Raw genomic sequence first — 21,575 nt, forward strand, 5'->3', positions numbered from 1 at the left:
ATAATGATGTCTGCCTATTTAAAGGGTGAACCCCAAAGGGGTCTGCAGTTCACAAAACATCTAAATGACAGGCACTGGTGCTTCTTCCAGAAGCCTCTGAATTCTGTAAGACATTTCTGCGCGTTACCCAGGCTGAAATTACAAGTGCAGAAAAACAGCTGTATGATTGGCTAGCCCAGGATAATGAGTAAAGGTGCAAAGTTCATGCATTAAAGACCTTAAGGCCATTGAAGGAAAATGTTCCACAATTCCTCAGTCATCATGTTTGTGAGATGAACAGCTCTTGGACCATCCGTTCCGCCCTCCTCCCCCCAAGTCTCCAAATGGAGACATGTTATTTACAATTTATTTAGTCCAGGGTTTTCCTTGAGGGCACTGGATTCTTCTAAATTAGTCTCTCCATGGGTGGAGGCTGCACCATATTCCACATCTCCACACGTGACCCCTCCTTTTCCTGACGACTGGGGCTGTAGGTTCCCTGGTTTGCCCGTTTGTTGGAAGCTATGAAGGAGGCAAACACTGCCAGAAAGAGGATCAGTAATACAGCTAATGTGATTGAGCCAATGGCGGTGAAAATGTCGGAGATCAAGTTGTCTGTTAGCTGGAAGGATTGAAATAATCACAGTTGTCATTTAAAGAGAAAAATCAAATGTTCGTGAAGAAACTACCATAGAATGAAAACCATTCAGAAAAATATTTCAAAAAAATAGTACCAATGAGAGCATATATGGGTTATCCAAGAGACTAAGTGGCTGAAGGGAATGAAACTTTCCTCATTAGGGAACCAAGTGGAGGTACACGTTCTTATAATACATTTCCTAATGTAAAGGGCTAAGTCCTATTTTCAGAATTTGCTGTGAAACAGACTAATTTACTTGGTGCTGTTTCAATTGCACCAAGTGACAATTTGTATATGTGATATCAAGTGTAGTCTATCTGGAGAAACAGATTTATCATAAATTTTTATATATGTACATGGATGGATGTTTTTCAGCCTATTTTTCCTTAACATCAACTCTACCCCTCCAGCCTGGCCTCAGTTTCCTGACTTTGGGGATGGAGTTGGGGAGAAGTTTGTTTATTGGGTGCTTATTTGGAAGGGAGATGTAGGAAACCAATTGGGCACTCTGGAAAAGCATCTTTGATCAGGGAAACCTGTATCTTACAGACAGATTTCTCAGTCATCACTCACTGTGATTTGAAGTGACAATTGTGCTCAAGGCAGAACCCAAATATTTAGACACCCAAAACCACAGGTAGCCCTGTTGGGAAGAGCTGGTTACAGGGTATTGTTTGTACAGAATGATTTATTTCATGTTTCATCCTCTTGACAGCTTAGAAATCAGCCAAATACTCCTCAAGCTTGTTTGAACTCCAGCAGTATAGAACCCAGAGTGAGTGGCATATGATTGGGATTTCTTTGAATAGAAATGTTCTGTGCTGGCAATAAGAGGTTATAATCAAATTCTTTTCTGACATTTACAGAATATGCAGGTCCCCTTTATGCTTTTTTTTTCAGTTTCTATTCCCACCCCTTCCTCACCCCTCCACTTTGTAAAAATAAGTTTCTTTTCCATTAAAAACACCAAAAAAAATTCCTTTTAAGCAGGGCTATGCCCATAAATGTTTAATAACCAGTTTTCGAAAATAAAATATGTACCGACATACACTTTTCAGTTTCATCTTCATTAGTAACATTTTCTCCCTCACTTTGTCACATGTAGACAATCAACAAAACAAGCCCAGATTTGTATGTAGTGTTTGCTTATTTCTGAAGTGTAAATACGCATAGTGAAAATGAATATTTACATTTTCAATATGATATGGAGCTGATTCCCAAACCCCTGCTTTTAAGATTCCTTGTCGAAATTTGTAATCAAGTGGGTTCTTTTCCTGGGCTGTCTCTGTTGGTCTTAGCCCTGACTGGATTAGTAGAACACCAGAGGTTTGTTTTTTGGGGTGGTTTTTTTTATCATCTTGCCATCAGCACTGTGCTATTGACGAGCATATGTTTCAATCGTGTGGTTCATCAAGTAAGATGATGACCTGTTGGATAAGGTCAAGGCAGATCTATGTTATGAATAATTCTAGGTCACAACATGTTGTCATCCATTCACCATGTGACACCTACCTTTACCTTTGGGATAATCACTTGGTAATGATGATTTCAAAAATTTTTAAGTTCTTCATGTGGTAGCAGTCACCTAGCTGTAATAGCAGTTTTTGTATAATACCAAACCTCAGGTTTTATTTCTAATGAAGCAGATCACTTAATTGTCTCAAGTTAGGGTATTGTTAAGCCTTGAGAAAAGTTGATGGTGGTTTTGATATTTTGACTTCAACCAGTTGCTTGTAATTCTGGTAGCTGCATAACATTTCTTCTTTTCTTTAACTGGGCTTAAAACCCATAGCTATAGAATGGTTTCCAGGAAAAAAAAACAAAAACAAACAAATTGAGCCTATAAAGACAAGTGGAGAAGAGAACTTTCCAAATGAGGCAGCTGTTCTATAGCAACCTTCTATAGAGAGTAATAGGTGCATGAAACAAGACATAAGTGTCAATGACATGTGGCCTCAGAGTAGAGATAAATCAGAGTTTGAGTCCTTTCTCTAGCAAATACTGGCTGCATGACCTTAGGTATGTCCCTTAAACCTTCAGTGACACAGGCAGTTTTCTCAGTTGTAGATTCACATAGGTGGAGAGATTTTCCACACCACATATGCTGCTGAAATCACAGATCTGGACCAAAAATAAAGGTGAAACTTTGTAGAGAAGTTCCCACTTTATTTTAAATTTTTAAATTTATTTTAAACTTAAGTGCAAAATAAGGGGAAAAAAACATTGCCATATGCGCAGCAGAACAAAAGAGGATTCAATATAAAGCAATAAACTTCCATTTCAAGAAAACCTACATAACAAATACTATACTTTGTTTTCAAACTGTCCACCTTTTCTTTTTTTTCTTTTGTTCTCTGCTGTGCACTTTTTATTTTATTTTATTTTTCCCCTTGCCTCCTCCAACACACACACACACACACACACACACACACACACACACACACACACACACACACATACACACACACACACACGAAGGCTATGGTTAAGCACAGATCTATCTACCTACCTATTTACATATCTATATGTGTGTATATCATATATACAGATATCTATAAACATACAGATATATATGAGTACACTCATACACATATATGTAACACCATACTATGCTTATTTCTACATGTCATCTGTTTCTCTGAAAGTGGATAGTATCTTCTTTCATAGGTCAAAATCTTTCTACATTTTTCTAAATCAACCAGCTCATCACTTCCTACACCAGCACTATTCCAACTGAATCCCATTTTATCTGAGAGGCTGTCTATGAGTTTTTCCCCAAAATTTTCTGCATTCTTTATATTCATAGGTTTTATTTGTACAAAAAAAATTTAATTTAAAATAATCAGAATTATCCATTTTATACTTCAACAATGCTCTCACCTTATAATGTGGTTTAAGGTCTGATACTACTGGATCTGCTTCCTTTACATCTTTTTTTTCCCTCTGGTTTCTTTGAAGTTCCTGACCTTTTGTTCTACTAAATGAATTTGTTGTTATTTTTTCTGACTCAGTAAGATAATTTTTAGTAATTTAATTGGGATGGCATTACATACATAGATGTAAAATTGTCATTTTAAAAATTATATTGGCTTTATCTCCCCATGAACAATAAATATTACTTCAGTTATTTAGATCTAACTTTATTTGTTTAAAAAGTGTTTCATATTTATATTTGTATAGTTCCTATGTTTATTTTGGCAGGTATACTCTCAGGTATTTTATACTGTCTAGTTATTTTAAATGGTCTAAAACAATATTGAATATTATGGCTGATACATAATATAGTTTCCCTATTTTTCTCTTTTGATTAAATCTATTTTAGCTTTAGCTTTGTCTGAAATTATGATTACTACTTCTGCTTTTTTATGTAATAAATTCTACTCCTGACCTTTATTTTATGTTTGTGTGTATTTCTCATTTTTATAGCATTTCCTGAGAGCAACATATTGTTGAATTCAGCTTTTTAATCTGCTACCAGTTTCCATTTTATGGGTATATTCATCCTATTCACATGCTAAGCTATAATTTCTTGTGTATTTTCCTCCTTCCTATTTTTCCTCACTATCCTTCTCAGCCTATTCCTATTCTTTCCTTACTCCTCTGTTTTATGTCTACTGGGCTACCTTGCCCTCTTATTCTTTAACCTACCCACCCATCAAAGAATCCTTCCCTTTTCCTCTCTCCCAACCCTGTCCTCTTGCCCTCTTATTTCTTTCTGAATATAGAAGACTTTTATACCCTTCCAGATATAAATACATATGTTCCCTCTTTAACCCATTCCTGATGAAAGCAAGGTTTCAGCACTACCTACCCTCCCTTCTCCTAGCTTCTTCTGTATCAATTTTTCCTTTTTTCCTCATTTGCATGAGATACTTGCTCCTTTTTATTTCTGCCTACACAGACTTATTTTGTTTTTAGAATCACCCCATCATACTCAGCTCAGGCCAAGCCTTTCTTTCAAACTACATAAATAAAAATGACAGTCATAATAGAGCTGATGATATTTTCATATACAAGAAGTAAATGATTTGACCTTATTGAGTCCCTTATAATTGGTCCTTGATGTTTACTTTATATTTCTCCTGGATGTTATGTATCCAAATTTCCCCTTAAGTTCTGCTGGGTTTTTTTTTGTCACAAATACCTGAAAGTCTTTCAGTTCATTAAATATCCATTTAAAAAAAATTCAGGATCATTCTTAACTTTGTTGGCTAAGTTACCCTTGGTCATAATCCCAACTCTCTTGCTCTATAAAATATAATATTCCAAGACTTATGGACTTCAACATAGTGCCGTTAGGTCTTGTGTAATCCTTATTTGTAGCTCCATGATATTTAAATTGTTTTTTTTTCTTGTTGCTTCCAATATTTTCTCCTTACCTGGGAACTTTGAAACTTGGCTGTGTGATATTCCTGTAAATTTTCCTCCTTGGATTCCTGTCAGGTGGTGATGGGTGGATTTTTTTTTCTGCTTTGCCTTCTTGTTCTAGAACTTCAGGACAATTTTACTTGATGATTTCTTGCAATGTATCAAGATTCTTTTTTATCATAATTTTCAGGCAGTCCGACTATTCTTATATTATTTTTCTTGATCTTTTCTCCAGATCAGTTGTATTTCTGATGAAATGTTTCATATTCTCTTCTATTTTTTTCATTCTTTTGATTTTGTTTTATTATTTCTTTGCCCAACTCTAGTTTTCAAGCAATTATTTTCTTCCTTCATAAGTTTTTGGTTCTCTGTTTCAAGTTGGTTAACTTTTTCATAATTTTCTTGATTTTCTTGGGTTGCTCTTATTTTTTTTCCCTAGATCTCTTATTTGATTTTAAAGTCGTTTTTAAGTTCTTCTAAGAAATCTTTTTTTGTGCTTGGGACCAGTTGATGTCTCTCATTGAAAAAGGAGTAGCTTTTTTTTTTTAAACTCTGATATCTTCCTCCCCAGATCTTCTCTATACCCATAGTAGCTATCTGTGGTTGGATTCTTTCTCCTTTGCTTGTTCATTTTTAATTTATTTTTTTGTCTTATTTTTTTTTTGCAGCTATTAGTATGATCAAGTTCTAATCCTGAGGTACCATATTCACTATGTAATCATCACAGATTTTATGCCAATTTTTTTTGGTAAAATATTTAGTGACCATTATGTGAAACTTTTTTTAACATTGTGCTGGTATTACTTGAAAATCATTTATTATTAAACTGTCTTTGGTGCAAGATTAGGATGCATGGAATACACATGAATATACATTAAAAGTGAATAATAACATGTGCTTGCACTGCAAACTCTAGGCTAGAGGCTTGCAATGCCCAAAAGAAAAATGCATATCCATATGCAACTGGTGAATACATTGCTGCTCGGTTTACCTTTTAAGTGGCATGAGGAACAGAATTATATCATGCAATGATTATGTAGTGAAAGGTTATAAACCAATTTTTGGATGTAAAAAGCATGGTGTGACGATTATGGGGTGGCAATGATTATGTAGTGGCCAAGATTATGTGGTGAAATATGGTATGAGAAGTAATGCCCCAAGCCTCAGGTCCTTCTTACTATTATTTTCTGAGGTGTGTCCCTGGGCTCAACCTTGCACTTCCCTCTCCACTCCTAAGCCATGGCTACAGCACACTGCCCACCTCCTCATCCCCCACCCCGTGATGTCCCACAAATGATCTTACTCCCTACAGTCCCTCATGATTGCAAAATACAGCTGTCCTCTCTTCTCTGGAACTGAAACCAGGGACTCTGCTCTCCTGCAGGTGTCTGTAGCCAGCAGGGTCCCCAACCCTCAGTTACTGCTCTCTCCAGGTGTGTGCTAGCTCCTTCTCCCCACAGTCATAGGCTGAGCTGTGTCTGATCAACACAAAGTTTCTCGATGTCCCACAACAGTGGAAGGTCCTTTAATCTTCTCCTCCTCAGCTTTCAGACCCCCACACTGTTCCTAAAATGAAAATTTCTAAGGCTGAGGCTGCCTCCCAACCTCAGCTGCCCTGCAGGGCTTGTTTTCTGTTGATTCCCCAGAGTTGACCTGAGGTGTTTGCACATCATTCAGTCTGAAACTCTGCCCCTGAGGTCAGGACTTTCCTAAGGTCTTCTTAGGTTGTCTTAGGAGAATTATGCTTTACCCTGACTTTTGTTTATTTCTGCTACTCTACATTCCCTCTGAGGCAATGTTCTGTCTTTTTGCAGAGGAAATTTGGAGAGCCGAACGTTTTCTGACTTACTCCACCATCTTCCCACAGTCCTCTCCAAAATTCCCACTTTTGACACATGAATTCTTAAGTAAGGTATTTGAGAAAATAAAGTCCCAAGTTAATTGTAAATGGCATGCAGTGATTAAAAAAAAAAGTTGAAAAATAGTTGACCACAACCCTTCAGGGATTTTTATACTACTGTGGTCTTATTTGAGAAGCGGCTTAAAATAGTGGATAGTGGGTCTTGTCTTAGAGGCAGAAACACCTGGATTCAAATCCTGCCTCTGACACATACTAACTGGGAAATCATGAGCAACACAATCTCTCATGGCCTTGGGCCACGGCTAAAAACTATAAATTATAGAAGAGTTGCTGAGTTTCCATATTGGGCATCCCTCCTCCCATCATCTTATTTAATTCATGTTTTATATATTAATAATCTTCTAACCTGATCATTTTACACTGTGACTTTGCATAGTAAAACCAATAGTTATTAGGTTATTTTTCCAAGCACTGGCTCACTCTAGTAATTATTCTTGGATGGAAAGTGGCCTATACTGACCAAAGAGGAGTAACAGCTATTCTGAGAGCTGAAATTTGTGAGGACAGCTCATTTCTACCCTGCCCACCTATGAGAGAGTTGTGTACTTTTGCTTCCTCCCCTCAAAGAGGTTTTTATAATGGAGCTCATTCTGAGGGAGACTGTTGAGTTTCTTTTTTTTTTCTTTCAGTATTGTAGAGTTGTCTTTCCCTGGCCCATTCTCCCTGCTGTGTTGCATTTTAGAATTCTCAAGAGTCACAGCCTACTGTGGACCACTGGTACTCTAAACAGTGTCCCAGTTCAATATGGGAAATTTGCCCCATTGGCACTTTCAGAGAACTGATGTGGAGATGCCAGAAGGTTCTCAGTCTGGTCCCATCAGGATTAACTGTTTCCTTACTAATTGATTGTGGAACAGTTAATCTAATTTGGAAAACATAACATGAACTGGTTTGCCTGGAAGGGGGAAGGGGTGGAGAGGAGGGATGAGATCATTTCTATCCTAGGCATCCAGAGCTGCCTGTCATAATATTTGGTGCTGATGACAGCACTTGGAAGAATGGGAAAACCATAAACATGTAAGAAATTGCCCCAGAAAAAAAAAAAGCAAACAACCCCAAGCTTTGTGTGGCTTATTGGAAAATGATTACACATTCAGAATTGAAAGGGCATGGGAATGTGTTTCATTTCAATCCAGAAGATTCAAGAAGGGGAGTGGAGGCCCAGCTTCATCATCTCATCACTCATCACCACTCCTCACTGTCTGTCTGTCCCAGCAGCAGCAGCACCACCAGAAGAATGCTCTCTGCTCTTTGTCTCTGACAGAGCTGGGTGTCTGTGCTTGAAACCTTGTCACTGGAAAAAACACCTGGGTAGAAGTATCTCAGGGTGGAGAATTGGGCCTTCTGAATCTGTCTGCTCACCACAGGTTCCATGGCAACCTGGATTTGTTATGAGCTTTTCAAACTATGGTCCTTAGGTTGTGAGAAGGACAGAGAAAACTTACTTATGCATGCATCACTGTTACACAAATGATTAATGAAACAAGTGATGTTTTCAGCTATTGAGACTGCTTGTTTTCTAACTGCATAGGTAAAGAAACAAAACGTTAAGCATGGTGATATATGACTACAATCAATCCCTCCCTTACCAGGGAGTCTGAGTGTGGCCCAGGAACTCTGTGCTATAGTGAACTAAGCCAATTGGGTTTCCATACTGTCTGGCATCAGTCTGGTGAACCTCCAGGAGCAGGGGGCCATCAAGTTGCCTAAAAAGGAGCAAAGTGGTCCAGGATAGAAATGGACCAGGTAAAATTCCCCAGGCTGATCAATAGTGAAAAGGCCCTTCACGTCCAGTGTGGGCAAGATAAGGAGACCCAGTCTTAAAAGAAAGAAACAAAGAAAATATGTACTCTTTTTTTCAGACCCAACCTCTGATTTCACCTATTTTGGGAGTTCCTGGTGAGGAACTTCCTCTACCAATGTAAATCAGTACTTTGTGATTTATAGTCTTAGAAAACTGCCTGGGGCACTGAAAGATTAAATGATTTCCTGGGATCATGCAGTCAGTACCCTTCAGAGATTGGATTTGAACCCAGGTCTTCCTGACTCCGAATCCATCAGGTCCTTCATCCACTATGTTATGTTCATAAAAATAAAGACACATTTCTTATGCAAGTCAAAGCAAAAAGGCTTTTATGAATGACTGTCTGGAGATTTTTGTTATAAAGAGTGAATCATTGATTTAATGGATGGCAAAAACCTCCCACACAGACCTAAATCCTTGAACTATATCATGCCAGTGTATTGCTGGGAATAGCTGTTTCCATAGTAATATTGAATGAGTGCCAGATTTTTCTTTTTAAAAGTTACTGTTTCTGCAGTAGTCAATTTTCCACCATAAATACATTGCCCACTTTACAGTTAGCAAGAAAAGGAGGGAGAAGAAAAAAGAGAGGAGTGTTATAAAGGCATAACAATTGTCTTGGGAAAGGTCGTGGTAGAATAGGAGGGGGAAATCTAGCCAAATGCTTTTTTACCAAATAGCTTAATAGGAAAGAATACTTCCCAGTAGTATGTAAGCTTTTTGACCAAGCACTGTTTTGTTTTTTAATTTGCAGCCTTGGTATTTGGCACATAGTAGGTGCTTGTAATAAATGTTAGTTGCATTGAAATGAATCCATTCTCTCACCTCTATTTTTTTCTGTAATTTTTTCTGTAATCCCCTCATAGGCTTCTTTCTCTCTTCCTTACCATTAAGAAAATTGCTCTCCAGTGTTTTGTCTTCCATCTTCTGTTCTTCTCTATTCTCTTTTGATTGTCAATCTCATTCACTATTACGGTTAAAACATTAACTCTATTCAGATGATACACAAATCTATGTCTACAGTCTTGATGTTTCTTGAGACTCATATCTCCAGTGGACTAAAGGATGTTTCCATCTAGATGACTAACTGGTACCTCAGATTCAGCTGCTGTTCTCAGAAGGAATGGATGGGATTAGATGACCTTATAGGTCTCGATACATAATCTCTTGATCCTATGATTTGGTAATTGATGAAGTGAGGAGAAAAAAGTAAAAGATAACACAAACATTTCAAACATGAGACAATAGATAATGGTGATATCAATGATGGAGTAAAGTCAGAAGAATGAACATGTATTGGGGGGAAAATCATAAATGCTCATTTTGGATTCTATTTCTGTAATAACATCATCTATAATTTCTTCCGCCTATCCTGTTTTCTATTTTCACTTCCACTACTCTAATGCAGGCTTTCATTATTATCCAGAGAGATTACTGTCTTAATAAGCTCCAAATACATCTCATCTCTATTCTATATCTCTTCTAATTAATCTTTCACACTAGACTAATATTCTTTTTATGTATACCTGGATATGTGGTTCTTCTGTTCAATCTTGCCATGGCTCCCTATTGTTTCCTGAGTTATATTCAAATTTCTAATCTAGTGCTATTCTTTCTAGCCTCACTTTATTTGTTGGGGAGTCTATAGAGGAGATGCTTATTCAGATACAGGCTTCACTAGATGTCTGATCTGCCATTTTGTGATTTGAACTTTAAAGGATACATAGAAATTCAACAGGATGGAAGCAACAATGCCTTCTAGAACTAAAGGAAAATATGAAGAAAGGATAAAAGTTTAGGGTATGAATAGAGGATAGTAAGAAGTGCAGTTTGATTAAAATTTAGTTTTACCTCATATTACTCCTCTGCAAATGAGAGGAGCAGTAGAAGGTAATGCTCCTGAGGAACAGTTTGCCTGGTTCATGGATGGCTCTGACAACAATATGAGAGGAATGCACAAATGGACATCTGTGGACATTAACTCAATAATGAGATACCCTGGGGTGTAGGAGTCCTGGAAAAAACTACTGATGGGATAAGATGCTGGCTACTGGGTGGTGTTTGAGAGAGCCTTGACGATTAGGATGTTAAGATAATCTATACTAACTCCTCGGTGATGGCCAGGACTTGGCTATAATAGGACTAAACAAAGGCTTTCCTCTTTAGGATCGGGCCTGATGGAGGAATTTTCTGGTGCCTTCCTCTACATACAGTTGTTTGTGGAGCATTCAATGCCCACCAAAGACCTCGTATGGCCTCGGAAGCCCTGCAGAGGTTGAGGAGTGGGTTCAATACAATTTGGACATAAGGACTGTGATAGAATGTTCTGTGAACACGGAACTTTATGATTCTTATCCTTGTTTGTCCTTTGTTCTTGAAGAGGACCATGACATCAGGGAGATAATGCCATGATATGCACATGAATTGGATTTAAGTGAGGGAGGGCTGTGAAAAGTCACCAGCCTCAATTTCTCCTCCAGAGCTATCTGAGTCCAGTGGCCAGATATAGATCAGAATAAATGTAGATGGCCCTGGATGCAGTGGGAGACCTTGGCCTTTTTAAGCTAAGATCTCAGTTTGACTGTGGCAACATCCATTTAGTGATTAAGGCTAGGTAAGAAATGAGGCAGAATGGCCTCTTTTACTTAGTCAAAAAAAAAATCTGGGACAGAGAGGCCTTTAAGATTTCTGGCCAAAACAGAAGTAACTGCTGTTTATATTCACTCTGAGCCAATCAAGGCCTAAACACTGACCAAGTGGGGCTTGGCCTGGGACCTATTGTTGGGAAATCAATGACAGCCAGAATGATTTGAGTTTAAGGCAAAGTCCTTAAGAAAAAATCTAGCCCTCTAGCCAGTAAATCCCAAGATATCTTGCAAGGTTTCTGAGAGCAAAATTTACATTCCTTTGAGCAGAGCACCCACAGGTAAGCATATGATACTCTATGTGGACATAAGGAAGGAAAGAAGGAAAGAGCTGTGTTGCCTACTTGGCCATTCCCAGTTGGGTCCCTGGTGGGGCAGCTCCAACTGCTACTTACAGAGGTTGTTATCTGTCCTTCATTCTCAAAAAGGACCATGATGTCAGGGAGGTGATGCCATAACATGCAAGTGAATTGGATTTTAAAAGGCCAAGGTCTCCCACTACATTCAGGGCCATCTCCAGTTGTCCTAATCTATATCTTGCCACTGGACTCAGATGGCTTCAAAGAAGAAAGTGAGGCTGGTGACTTTGCATAGTCCTCTCTCACTTAAGTGATCCTTCTAATTAAGGATGAGACAACTATTTATGCCCCAAAATACTCCTCATATTAGAGTGTCTACTTCTGAAAAACCAATATGACCAGTATTGTTCCTGACCTGTCTCCAAATGGCAAGTTGATTACATTAGCCCCCTTTCTAATCAAAGCTAAGTTTGCCTTTCATGTAGTTGATGCTATTTGAGATATAGCATTACTGTGTCATTCAACCTACCATTGTAGCATCCACAATAAAAGCTATCATAGAAGATATCTTTCCTCCTAACTGACCCCTCTGAATCATTAGTTGAGATCAATAAACTCATTTCACCACAAAGGAGGGATAAGATTGGACAAGCTACCATCATGTGGCCTGGGTTATCTGCCTCTCGTTTCAACCTCAGACAGCTGACATTGTTGGTTGCTGGAGTGGGCTCTCAAAACAATAATTTTATCATCATATCTCTTTACTATAGTGGATGGGAGTCTCACCTTTCAGAAGGTGAGTCCTTGACAAGCAAATGCTATCCTGGAAACCTCCAGGAGGACTTACCTGAGAAGGATGAACTGCTTTTGGATGTAGTTCTGTTTGACCCTTTCAGATCCTTCCTTGTTCCAGTCCCTTGACAAGGTCAACCAAGCCTTTGGAACTTTGCTTCCTGATCCCTTGGGGTATGGAGGTAGGGAAAGGGCTCCAAATACTCTGGGATAACAGGTGACCTTCAGGTCCAACTTAATGTGAAGGTGAGTAAGGTATAAGAAAACTGGAAAAGTAGGAGGTGGCCAAGAGCAAAGAGATTAGGGCTGTCCAGTAATGACCCAAAAGCCACTTAAATGATGGAAGGTCTTCTATAACAGAGGTGTCAGACAAGTGTTCCTGTAGCACAACACATAACCACTTCTGAGTGGGGGCTAAACCAGATTAACATATAATTGGGAAATATTTAACAAAATGAATAAATACAACAAAACAAAGATAGGGAGGTGGGAGGTGGAACCAAGATGGCAGAGTAGAGAAGTCTTCAAACTCTCCCAACATTCCCCACCAAACCTGCCTCAAACTGAATTCTGGAGTGGCAGAATCAACAAAAGGTCAGAGTGAGACTTTTTTTTTCCCAGCTGAAGAGAACATAGGAGGTCAGAAAGACAAATCTGTAACATGGGGGAGGAGGCAGGCCCAGAGCCTGTGTGAGCAAAACATCAGCAGTGGGACTAGGTGATAGTGACAGAAGCAGCAGCAGCTTTGGGAGCTCACAAGCCAGAGATAGGGAACCTGATTGGAAAGAGATTACAGGGTAGCCCTGTGCTAGCACTGGACACAGGACCAAATGCTATTTGGCAACTCCACTGCCTTTACCAGCATCTGGGTCATAGTCCAAGGGCAGAAAGGAGTACTTTTGGTCAAAAGGGAGTGGAAGCCCTGAGGGCTTCAGGCCCCAAGGGATCAGAGACCCTGAGGAACAGTATCATTTCTAGTCCCAAGGGAAGAGAGGCCCTGAGGGACAGCATAATTGCAATCCCAAAGAATCAGGAATCCTTCTTGGATGAGAATCAGAGTCCAGACCAAGAGAATGGTGACCACACCTCTCTCCACATCACACCACCTTGGAATATTGAAAACTTCCAAAACCTCAGAACTAGCTTGGAAAATAGCAATGTGAAAAAGCCTTAAGCTTGAGACAGAGCTTCTCTTCTCTCCCTCCCCCCACACCAGAACAGAGCCCAACTCTATCATATAGTTTCAAATCCAGAAATAGAGTGGAAAAATGAGAAAACAACAAAAAGAGAACCTGATCATAAAAAGCTACTATGGTGACAAGGAAGATCAAGACACAAACTCAGAAGAAGACACAGAAGTCAAAATAGCTACAATCAAAGTCTCCAAGTAAAACAAATGTGAATTGGACACAAGCCCAACAAGAATTCCTGAAAAAGTTAAAAAATGATTTTAAAAATCAGAGTGGTAGAGGAAAAATTGGGTAAAGAAGTGAAAGCAAAGGAAGAAAATTATGAAAACACAATTAACAGCTTGATAAAAGAGGCACAAAATTATTCTGAAGAAAATAATGCCTCAAACAGAATTGGCCAAATGGAAAAATAGATATATTAAAAGCTCACTGAAGAAAATAATTCCTTAAAAATTAGAATTGGGCAAATGGAAGCTAATGACTCCATGAGATATCAAGAAACAATAAAAACCAAGTCAAAAGAATGGGGGGGGGAAAGAAGATAATGTGAACTAATTGGAAAAAACAACTCACTTGAAAAAATAGATTAAGAGGGGTAGTTAGGTGGTGCAGTGGATAGAGCACTGGCCCTGAAGTCAGGAGGACCTGAGTTCAAATCCGGCCTCAGACCAAACACTTGACACTTAATTAGCTGTGTGACCCTGGGCAAGTCACTTAACCCCAGTTGCCTAAAAAAAAAATAGGTTAAGGAGAGATAATTTAAAAATGATTAAATTACCTGAAAGCCATGATCAAAGAAAGATCCTAGATATCACATTTCAAGAACTTATCAAGGAAAACTCTCCTAATGTTGTAGACCCAGAGGATAAAATAGAAAGGGACAGACTCCACCAATCATTACCTGAAAGAGATCCCAAAGTGAAAAATCCCATGAATATTATAACCAAACTTCAGAGCTCCCAGCTCATAGAGAAAATACTTCAAGCAGCAAGAAAAAAAAGCCATTCAAATACCGTGGTGCCATAGTCAGGATCACACAAGATTAAGCAGCTGCTACCTAAAGGAGCACAGAGCTTGAAATATGATGTTCTGGAAGGCAAAAGAGCTGGAATTACAACCAAGAATCATCTAAAAACTGAGTATAATTCTTCAAGGGGAAAAATGGATATTTAATGAAATAGAGGACTTTCAAACATAGACTAGAGCTGAAGAGAAAATTTGACTTTCAAATACAAGACTTGAGAGAGGAATAAAAATGTAAACAGGAAAGAAAAATCATAAGGGACTCAATAAGGTTAAACTATGTACCTTATGTGTGGAAAGATGATACATGTATCTTCAAAAAACTGTATTATTATTATTAGCACAATTAGAAGGATTCTACATAGAAAGAGGGTGTGGGAGTGAGTTGATTATGTTAGGGTGACATAAAAAAATGGATAGGCAAGAAAGAGAGATGCCCTGGGAGAAGGGACAGAAAGAATGAGGAAAATTATCTCATGTAAAGGAGGTATGCAAAAAAAGAGCTCGTGCAGAGAAAGGGAAAATGAGGAGAGGGGCAGGTAACACTTGATCCTCAGTCCCATCTAAATTGGTTCAAAAAGGGAAAATATATATACACACTCCATTGGTAATCGGAATCTATCTTCCTGGTCTGGTCAGCTGTTAAAGCCTTACCCTTCAAGATTACCTTATATCTATTGTCTATATAGCTTGTAAATAATTATATCCATATCATTTTTCCTGTTAAAGTGCGAATTTCTTGAAAGCTGGGGCTGTTTTCACCTTTGTTTGTGTTCTCAGCCTGGGCCCTAGTAAGTGCTTACTAATAAGTGCTTGCTTCCTGACTAGCTGATTTGACCAGGTTCAGTGACAGCATCCGCAGAGTAGTCCTTAGAGAATTAATATCAGCTTAGGCATATTGGGGAATGCTTTAAATGCCAGACTGAGCACTTTCAGTTTAGTCTAATGGCAGTAAGGAGCCACTGAAAATTTGTAGTTGGTTAATGACAACTATTTAATGCTTTATAGTATTAACTTTAAATTTATACAGCCTAAATTTATTAGAAATTTCTTGAGGCTATTGACTGTCTTGTATAAAAACTTTGTATCTCTTAGTGCTTTGCATATAGTAGGTACTCAAAAGATTGACTTTTATGGATAAGGTGGTATTAATTATGTGGACTATTCTTCAATGTGTATATGCACCTATTTATAGCTGAACACCAGAAGTCAGAGTTTTCTTATGTTCCAAGAGGAAAAAAAGCCAAAATCTTAATGCCCAAGTCTCACCTCAAAGAAGCTTTTTTCAATTAACCCAGTTTATACTAATTCCTCCCCTCTCTTAATTCCTAGTCCAGTCCCTTAATTTAGAATAATTATATCCTGACTTGTAGTCTCCTCTGATTATTTCATATAACTAGATTATAAATTCCTTAAAGGCAGAGAGAATACCTTAGACTTCTCATCTCCTACAGAATTTGAGCATATGAATAAATGAATGGGAAAAAAAAGCATTAAGTGCTTGCTTTTAAGTATTAGGCACAATGCTAAGCTCTGGGGATACAAATACAAGCAAGCAAGATAGTATCTAGCCTTGAAGTAATTGGAAGAACTCGAAAGAGGAGCAGGAGTGGGACATGGGTATGATGGCATGGTTTGGAAATATCCAAGAAATGATACGAATGTCTGGTTCAGGGCAAAAGAAAGTGAAAATTTGTAGATGTTTAATAAATGCTTGTTGTTCCGTTAATTGAGAGAAGGAAAGGCATAATATGGAGTTATAGTTGTAGTTAGGAAGACCTCAGTTTAAATCCTGTCTCTGAAACTAACTAGCTGTATGACAATGGTCAGGTTAGTAAACCCTTTCAATGCCTTGTTTCTTCACCTATATAATAATGATACTAATGCCTAAGTAACTCCATCACAGCATTGGGGTGAGGCTCAAATTAGATAATGAATATAAAGCACTTACTAAATTTTAAAATGTGATATACATGTCAATTATTACTATTGATAACAAATAAAACCACTTTGCTTGAGCTCAACATCTCTCTGCATTGTGCCAACTCGGTTCTTAATCATTCTCACTTCCCACATGCTTCAACATTTTGAGTAGCTGCCACAATTTGAAGGAGCTGAAGACTTCATTTTCCGGTTAAATAAATCCCGGAAGGAAGAACACCCCCCCAAAAAAAATCTTCAACATCACATTTTCATTCACACTTCACTCTGGTGAAGGGCATCAAATCTGTACCATCATATTTATTGCCTCCAAATCAAAACCAGTTGCTTAAGTAATGAGGGCTGATTGGTTTGGGCAGCCTTAATCCATGTCAGAGAAGCTTTAGGAGCGAATGAGGATAATTTGACTAGCTAAAGGGAAGCCATAAAAAATGATCAAAAAGCCAATAGATATGCTGAGAACACCAAGCTTATTTTGCAGAGGATTTATAGCCCTCTTATCAGAAAATTATTTGGTCCAAGTCTGCATTCAAATAAGTCCTTCAGTAATTCAGCAAAACATTAAGCCACTGAAGAAAGAATCTCCTATAATGAGATACCCCAGCAACCTCTAACAGGCAGCACATGTTTAATTTTCAGCAGTGGGGAAAATGCCATAAATCCATGCGGTGTGTGAATAACCAGAGCCTCCTAGGCCTTAAACCTGGATCATATTACCCAGGCATGAGAGGTGACTAGCAGGATTTCTCCCCTTCACTGCGAGATAGACGGCAGCCAGTTTCCTTTTGGGAAATGGAGGAGTATTTATTCTAAGGTACAGCCCACTGCAGATGGCAGAAGTGCCAATACCTAACCTCTCTAGCCAAAACCAAAAGCCATGTTTTTTGTCAGCTTTTCTCCGGGCTGGACTTGACGACTTTATTTCGTCCACCAGCCCCAAATTGACTTCTCCTTCTGAAGGTGATAAAATGTAGCTTTAAGTCACCCATGTGTAATATAGGACTTTAATTTAGAGAGCCTGTCATTGAGATCTTTGTTTACTTAATCTACTGGGCCCTTTATTCTATCCTTGTTTTAAAACTTTTCTTTCCTCTTCCACTGATGAATCTCTGTCCCCTGTACCTTCTCTGAAACCATCTCAGAAACATCAATTTGCCATCATCACTGTCAACTCATATCTAATCATCAGGCAATCATTTATTTCAGTTCCTGGCCAAGGTGGAAGAGGCATTTCCTGGCTTGACTGGGATCCTTGTCACTTCAAAGGCTTCTCTCTTCCCAGTAGTTTGTTACTCAATGTGTCTAAAGTAGAGAGCAATCCTTTGACACAAGGTTGCTTGATCAGGACCATGGCACACATAACCCCAAACCCATGAGCTGCCTTAAGTATCTCACAAAGTGGGTATGGTGGATACATTGCTGGATGTGGAGCCAGGAAGATGGGGATTTGAATCTTGCTTCTGACCTTTGCTAGTTATGTGACCCTGGGCAAGTCATTTAACCTTATTCCTCACCTATAAAATAACACCTACCTCACAAAATGCTCTGCAAGTCAAATAATTACATATTATAAATGCCAGATATTATTTTTATCATCATCACCATCATCATTTAATCTGCAAAAGTAATAATACTCATTCTAAGTGGATTTGCTAATGAAACTTAGTTTTGACTGGTGGCAGAATTTTTGTTCCTTTAGAAGCCTGGAATTCAAAATTCAAATCAGTGTTTTGGTTTGATTTCTTTCATTCTCACACCTTGTAGTTCCTTCCCTGTCATCCCCCCTCTTTCCCCCTACTCCAGCCCCCATCAATCGTGTGATACTAAGGAAAGAGGCCTGAATTTACAGTCAGGGGACACAGGTTCAAAACCCAACTCTGTGAAGACTATTATGACCTTAGAGAAGTTTAGCCTCCTGGCTTCTTTCAAGACAGTTCAAATCCTGCTTTGTGCAAGAGGCTTCTCCAATCCCTCCCCTCTTGCCCTCACTCCCCCCACAACTCCCCATGCCATTCCTTCCACCTGAGGTTACTTCCTACTTATCCTGTATACACAGCTTATATGTACAAAGCTGTTTTCCCATTGTCTAACCCACTAGAACATAAGATCCTGAAGGTCTGGGTCAGCGTTTTTGCCTCTCTTTGTATCTGTAGCATCTAGCACAGTGCCTGGCACATAATAACCTCTTAACAAATGCTTGTTGACTCGACTGTATTAGTTTATTTCAATAAGCACAGTACCCATTTTATAAAATGTGTCATTCTGCCAACTGGATCTTTTCTGACAGGAATTATTTCCTATCTGCTTCATGAATATGAGTGTCATTTTATCCTGAGGATAATAATAATATTTATAGTAATTATCTCATAGAATATCATAAGGCTCCAAGAAGGTAGTAGATAGAACGTGTTTGGCACTCTTTGTAAAATGTTCTGTAAATGTCATTTTTCCTCATTTAGGAATGACCCTTTCTTAATACAGGTGACAAAAAGAAACACACAGATTCTACCTTTCCCATGGCTGCCACTGATTAATTGCTGGATTCTATTTTGGTGAAATGGAGATAATGCCTGTGTTCTATCCTTTTGCTAGGGACATTGTGAAAGTTAATGAGCTGTGGCTGAAATTGCTGGAGACTAATTTAACCTATCATTTGTAATGTTAATAATTACAGATTTAAACAATACATTTCTGCATTTTTTTAACCCAAGTTAACTCTTGCTAGTTTTTCATATCAACTCCTGCAGTGTGCCAACACTGACAGTTACTTTTTTCTCCTTTCTTCGTTTCAAAGTTCATAAAGCTCAAATGCAATTCCTATTAACTCACCTGGAATAATAAGGATTTCCTCAATTCCCAAATAAGCAGAGACTTGAGAAGGAAACCCAGGTTATGGCTTTCCTTACTCTGCGCTGTTGAAGCCCAACTCCCTCCCTTTATTCCCATACCCTGGAATAACCCCTTTCCTGTTAATACTTCCCTCGTGGTCTATAACTTTTCTATTCAACCTCCACTTAGACTGTTGTTCCTCTGGGAGATGGCAGGGTCGGAGCCCAGGGAAGCAAACCATGCTTATCCCCTGGGCTTGCAGAATCCTCCCCAGCCTGTTTACGAGGACGGCTGCCAATTTTACAAACGTGCTCGTGTTCTTTTCAGGGTCACCCTGCTTGTAAGGCACAGATTAAACACGCAGCCTCAAGATTTTCAGTGTTGTAAGGAGATGCATTTACATTCCACTGACAGCGTCTGGTGTAAAAGTTAGCCATCTGCTGCAAGTGAGTGAAAAACACGAGGAACGGCTATGACTTCGACAAGGAAGCACTGTCCTCATTGCTCCTGCCACTCGAAGAACTCTTTATGTGGTGGCCATGAGAAGAGGGCAGATCATTTACTGGTAAACCGGTGACTACTGCAAGATGGGGACCTGGATTGTTTTCAGGCAGTAATGTTATCTAGAATTTTTGTTGTCCTCAGTGAAGTTAACTTGCCAGTATTCTCTTTGGTGCTCAAATCCTAGCCTTGCTCTGAATAATGGTGTTATCTACCACGTGTGCCAACCAAGATTTTGGAGCATTCTTCTGAAACTTGGTCCAGTCTCCAAAATGGGCTTGATTGGTAAAAAAAAAAATGAAACAAAATGAAACAAATGTTTTGGAAAAATAAAAGGCTAAAGGAAGGCAGTCCTAAACCCAGGTCCTAATTTCAGTTGTAGAAAATCTTAAGTGCATAGAAAGCTCTCCTGCCTCACCTCTGCCTTGTAGAATTCCTAACTTCCTTCAAAGGATAGACCAAATACCACTTTCTCCATTTTTCTGATCTATCCCCACCTTTTACCCCCAAGCCATACCCAGCCATTCTCAACCAAATTATTGTATTTGCTTTGTGGTTGTTTTAATTGGCTTATCTGTATACATCTGGTCATTCCTGACCCCTTAGTAGATGATAAGCTCCTAGAGGGTAGGGATTGTTTTGTTTCTGTCTTTGTATCCCCTGTACCTTCAACCAAGTCTGGCACATAGGCATTCAGTAAGTGGTGGGAGGCATCTTAGTACAATGGGAAATATTCTGATTCTGAAATCAGAAGACTTCAGTTCATATCTCACCTCTGATAATTCTTTTGTGACCACTTATTGTTTCAGTTTCCTCACCTGTAAAATAGGGGAACTCGTTGAACTCACTGGCTTTTGAGGTCCCTCCCAACTCTATAACTAAGATCCTGTGAATTGAATGGAATAGAATGGGAGAGAATATAGGGACTCTTTCAGTTTTGTCTTTGTTTCCCCAAAGCCTGTCACATAGGTGCTTAATATAGGTTCATTGATCGATTGACCTGCCTCTGATACATCCCAGCTCTGTGACCATAGACAGGTAATTCATATGACCTCTTGGTGCCCCTGGCAACTTTTTAGGACTATAATTTATAGATGTATTTCCTATCTGTGGAAGAGGTTTCCACACTGAGTTCCTTGCAGTGATGAAATCATACGTCTGTACTGTGAGGGCCTAACCCCCCTCATCCCCACCTGGCATTTGCCAAATGATACTATGGTGTTTGGGATAAGGTACCTACAACTCTATGTGTTGTATTTCTATAGTTGGTAGATAGTTATACTTGTTACCTTATAACTTCCAATTTCCTTCCTATTTAATGTATGTATTTGTTCAGATAAGCCCACTTTACTAAGAACATTTGCTCATGATTTTGAAGACTATGTATGTAAAATACAGGTTTTTAGAAGAGAGATAGAAGATAGCTTATATTTTCCAGGACCTAATAAGGTGCCTAGCAGATGAGGGTGAGGAACTTTCATTCATTCATTCGTTTACCAAGCATTTATTAGCATGTACTATGTGTCAGGTACTGCTAAGCCCCGAGGTATGTACTAAGGCAAAAAACCATAACAGGCCCTGCCTTCAAGTGTCTCACATGCTTCTGGTAGAAACGGTATGTTCGTGGATAAGTCAGCAAGAAA

The 21,575-nt window shown here is 38.8% G+C and overlaps 1 protein-coding gene across 1 annotated transcript in view; it reads right to left on the reverse strand.

Moving 5' to 3' along the window:
* Nucleotides 1–329: 329 nt before the first annotated feature.
* Nucleotides 330–21,575, reverse strand: part of CRB1 (crumbs cell polarity complex component 1) — a 275,514-nt gene continuing 254,268 nt past the window's right edge. The window contains exon 12 of the mRNA XM_020971747.2: nucleotides 330–601. Within this exon, the coding sequence (XP_020827406.1) occupies nucleotides 386–601 (216 nt within the window). The 3' untranslated portion in view covers nucleotides 330–385. The remainder of the gene's footprint in view (nucleotides 602–21,575) is intronic.

This window comes from Phascolarctos cinereus, unplaced genomic scaffold (genome assembly GCF_003287225.1).
Source record: "Phascolarctos cinereus isolate Bilbo 61053 unplaced genomic scaffold, phaCin_HiC Scaffold_5;HRSCAF=322, whole genome shotgun sequence".
NCBI lineage: Eukaryota > Metazoa > Chordata > Mammalia > Diprotodontia > Phascolarctidae > Phascolarctos > Phascolarctos cinereus.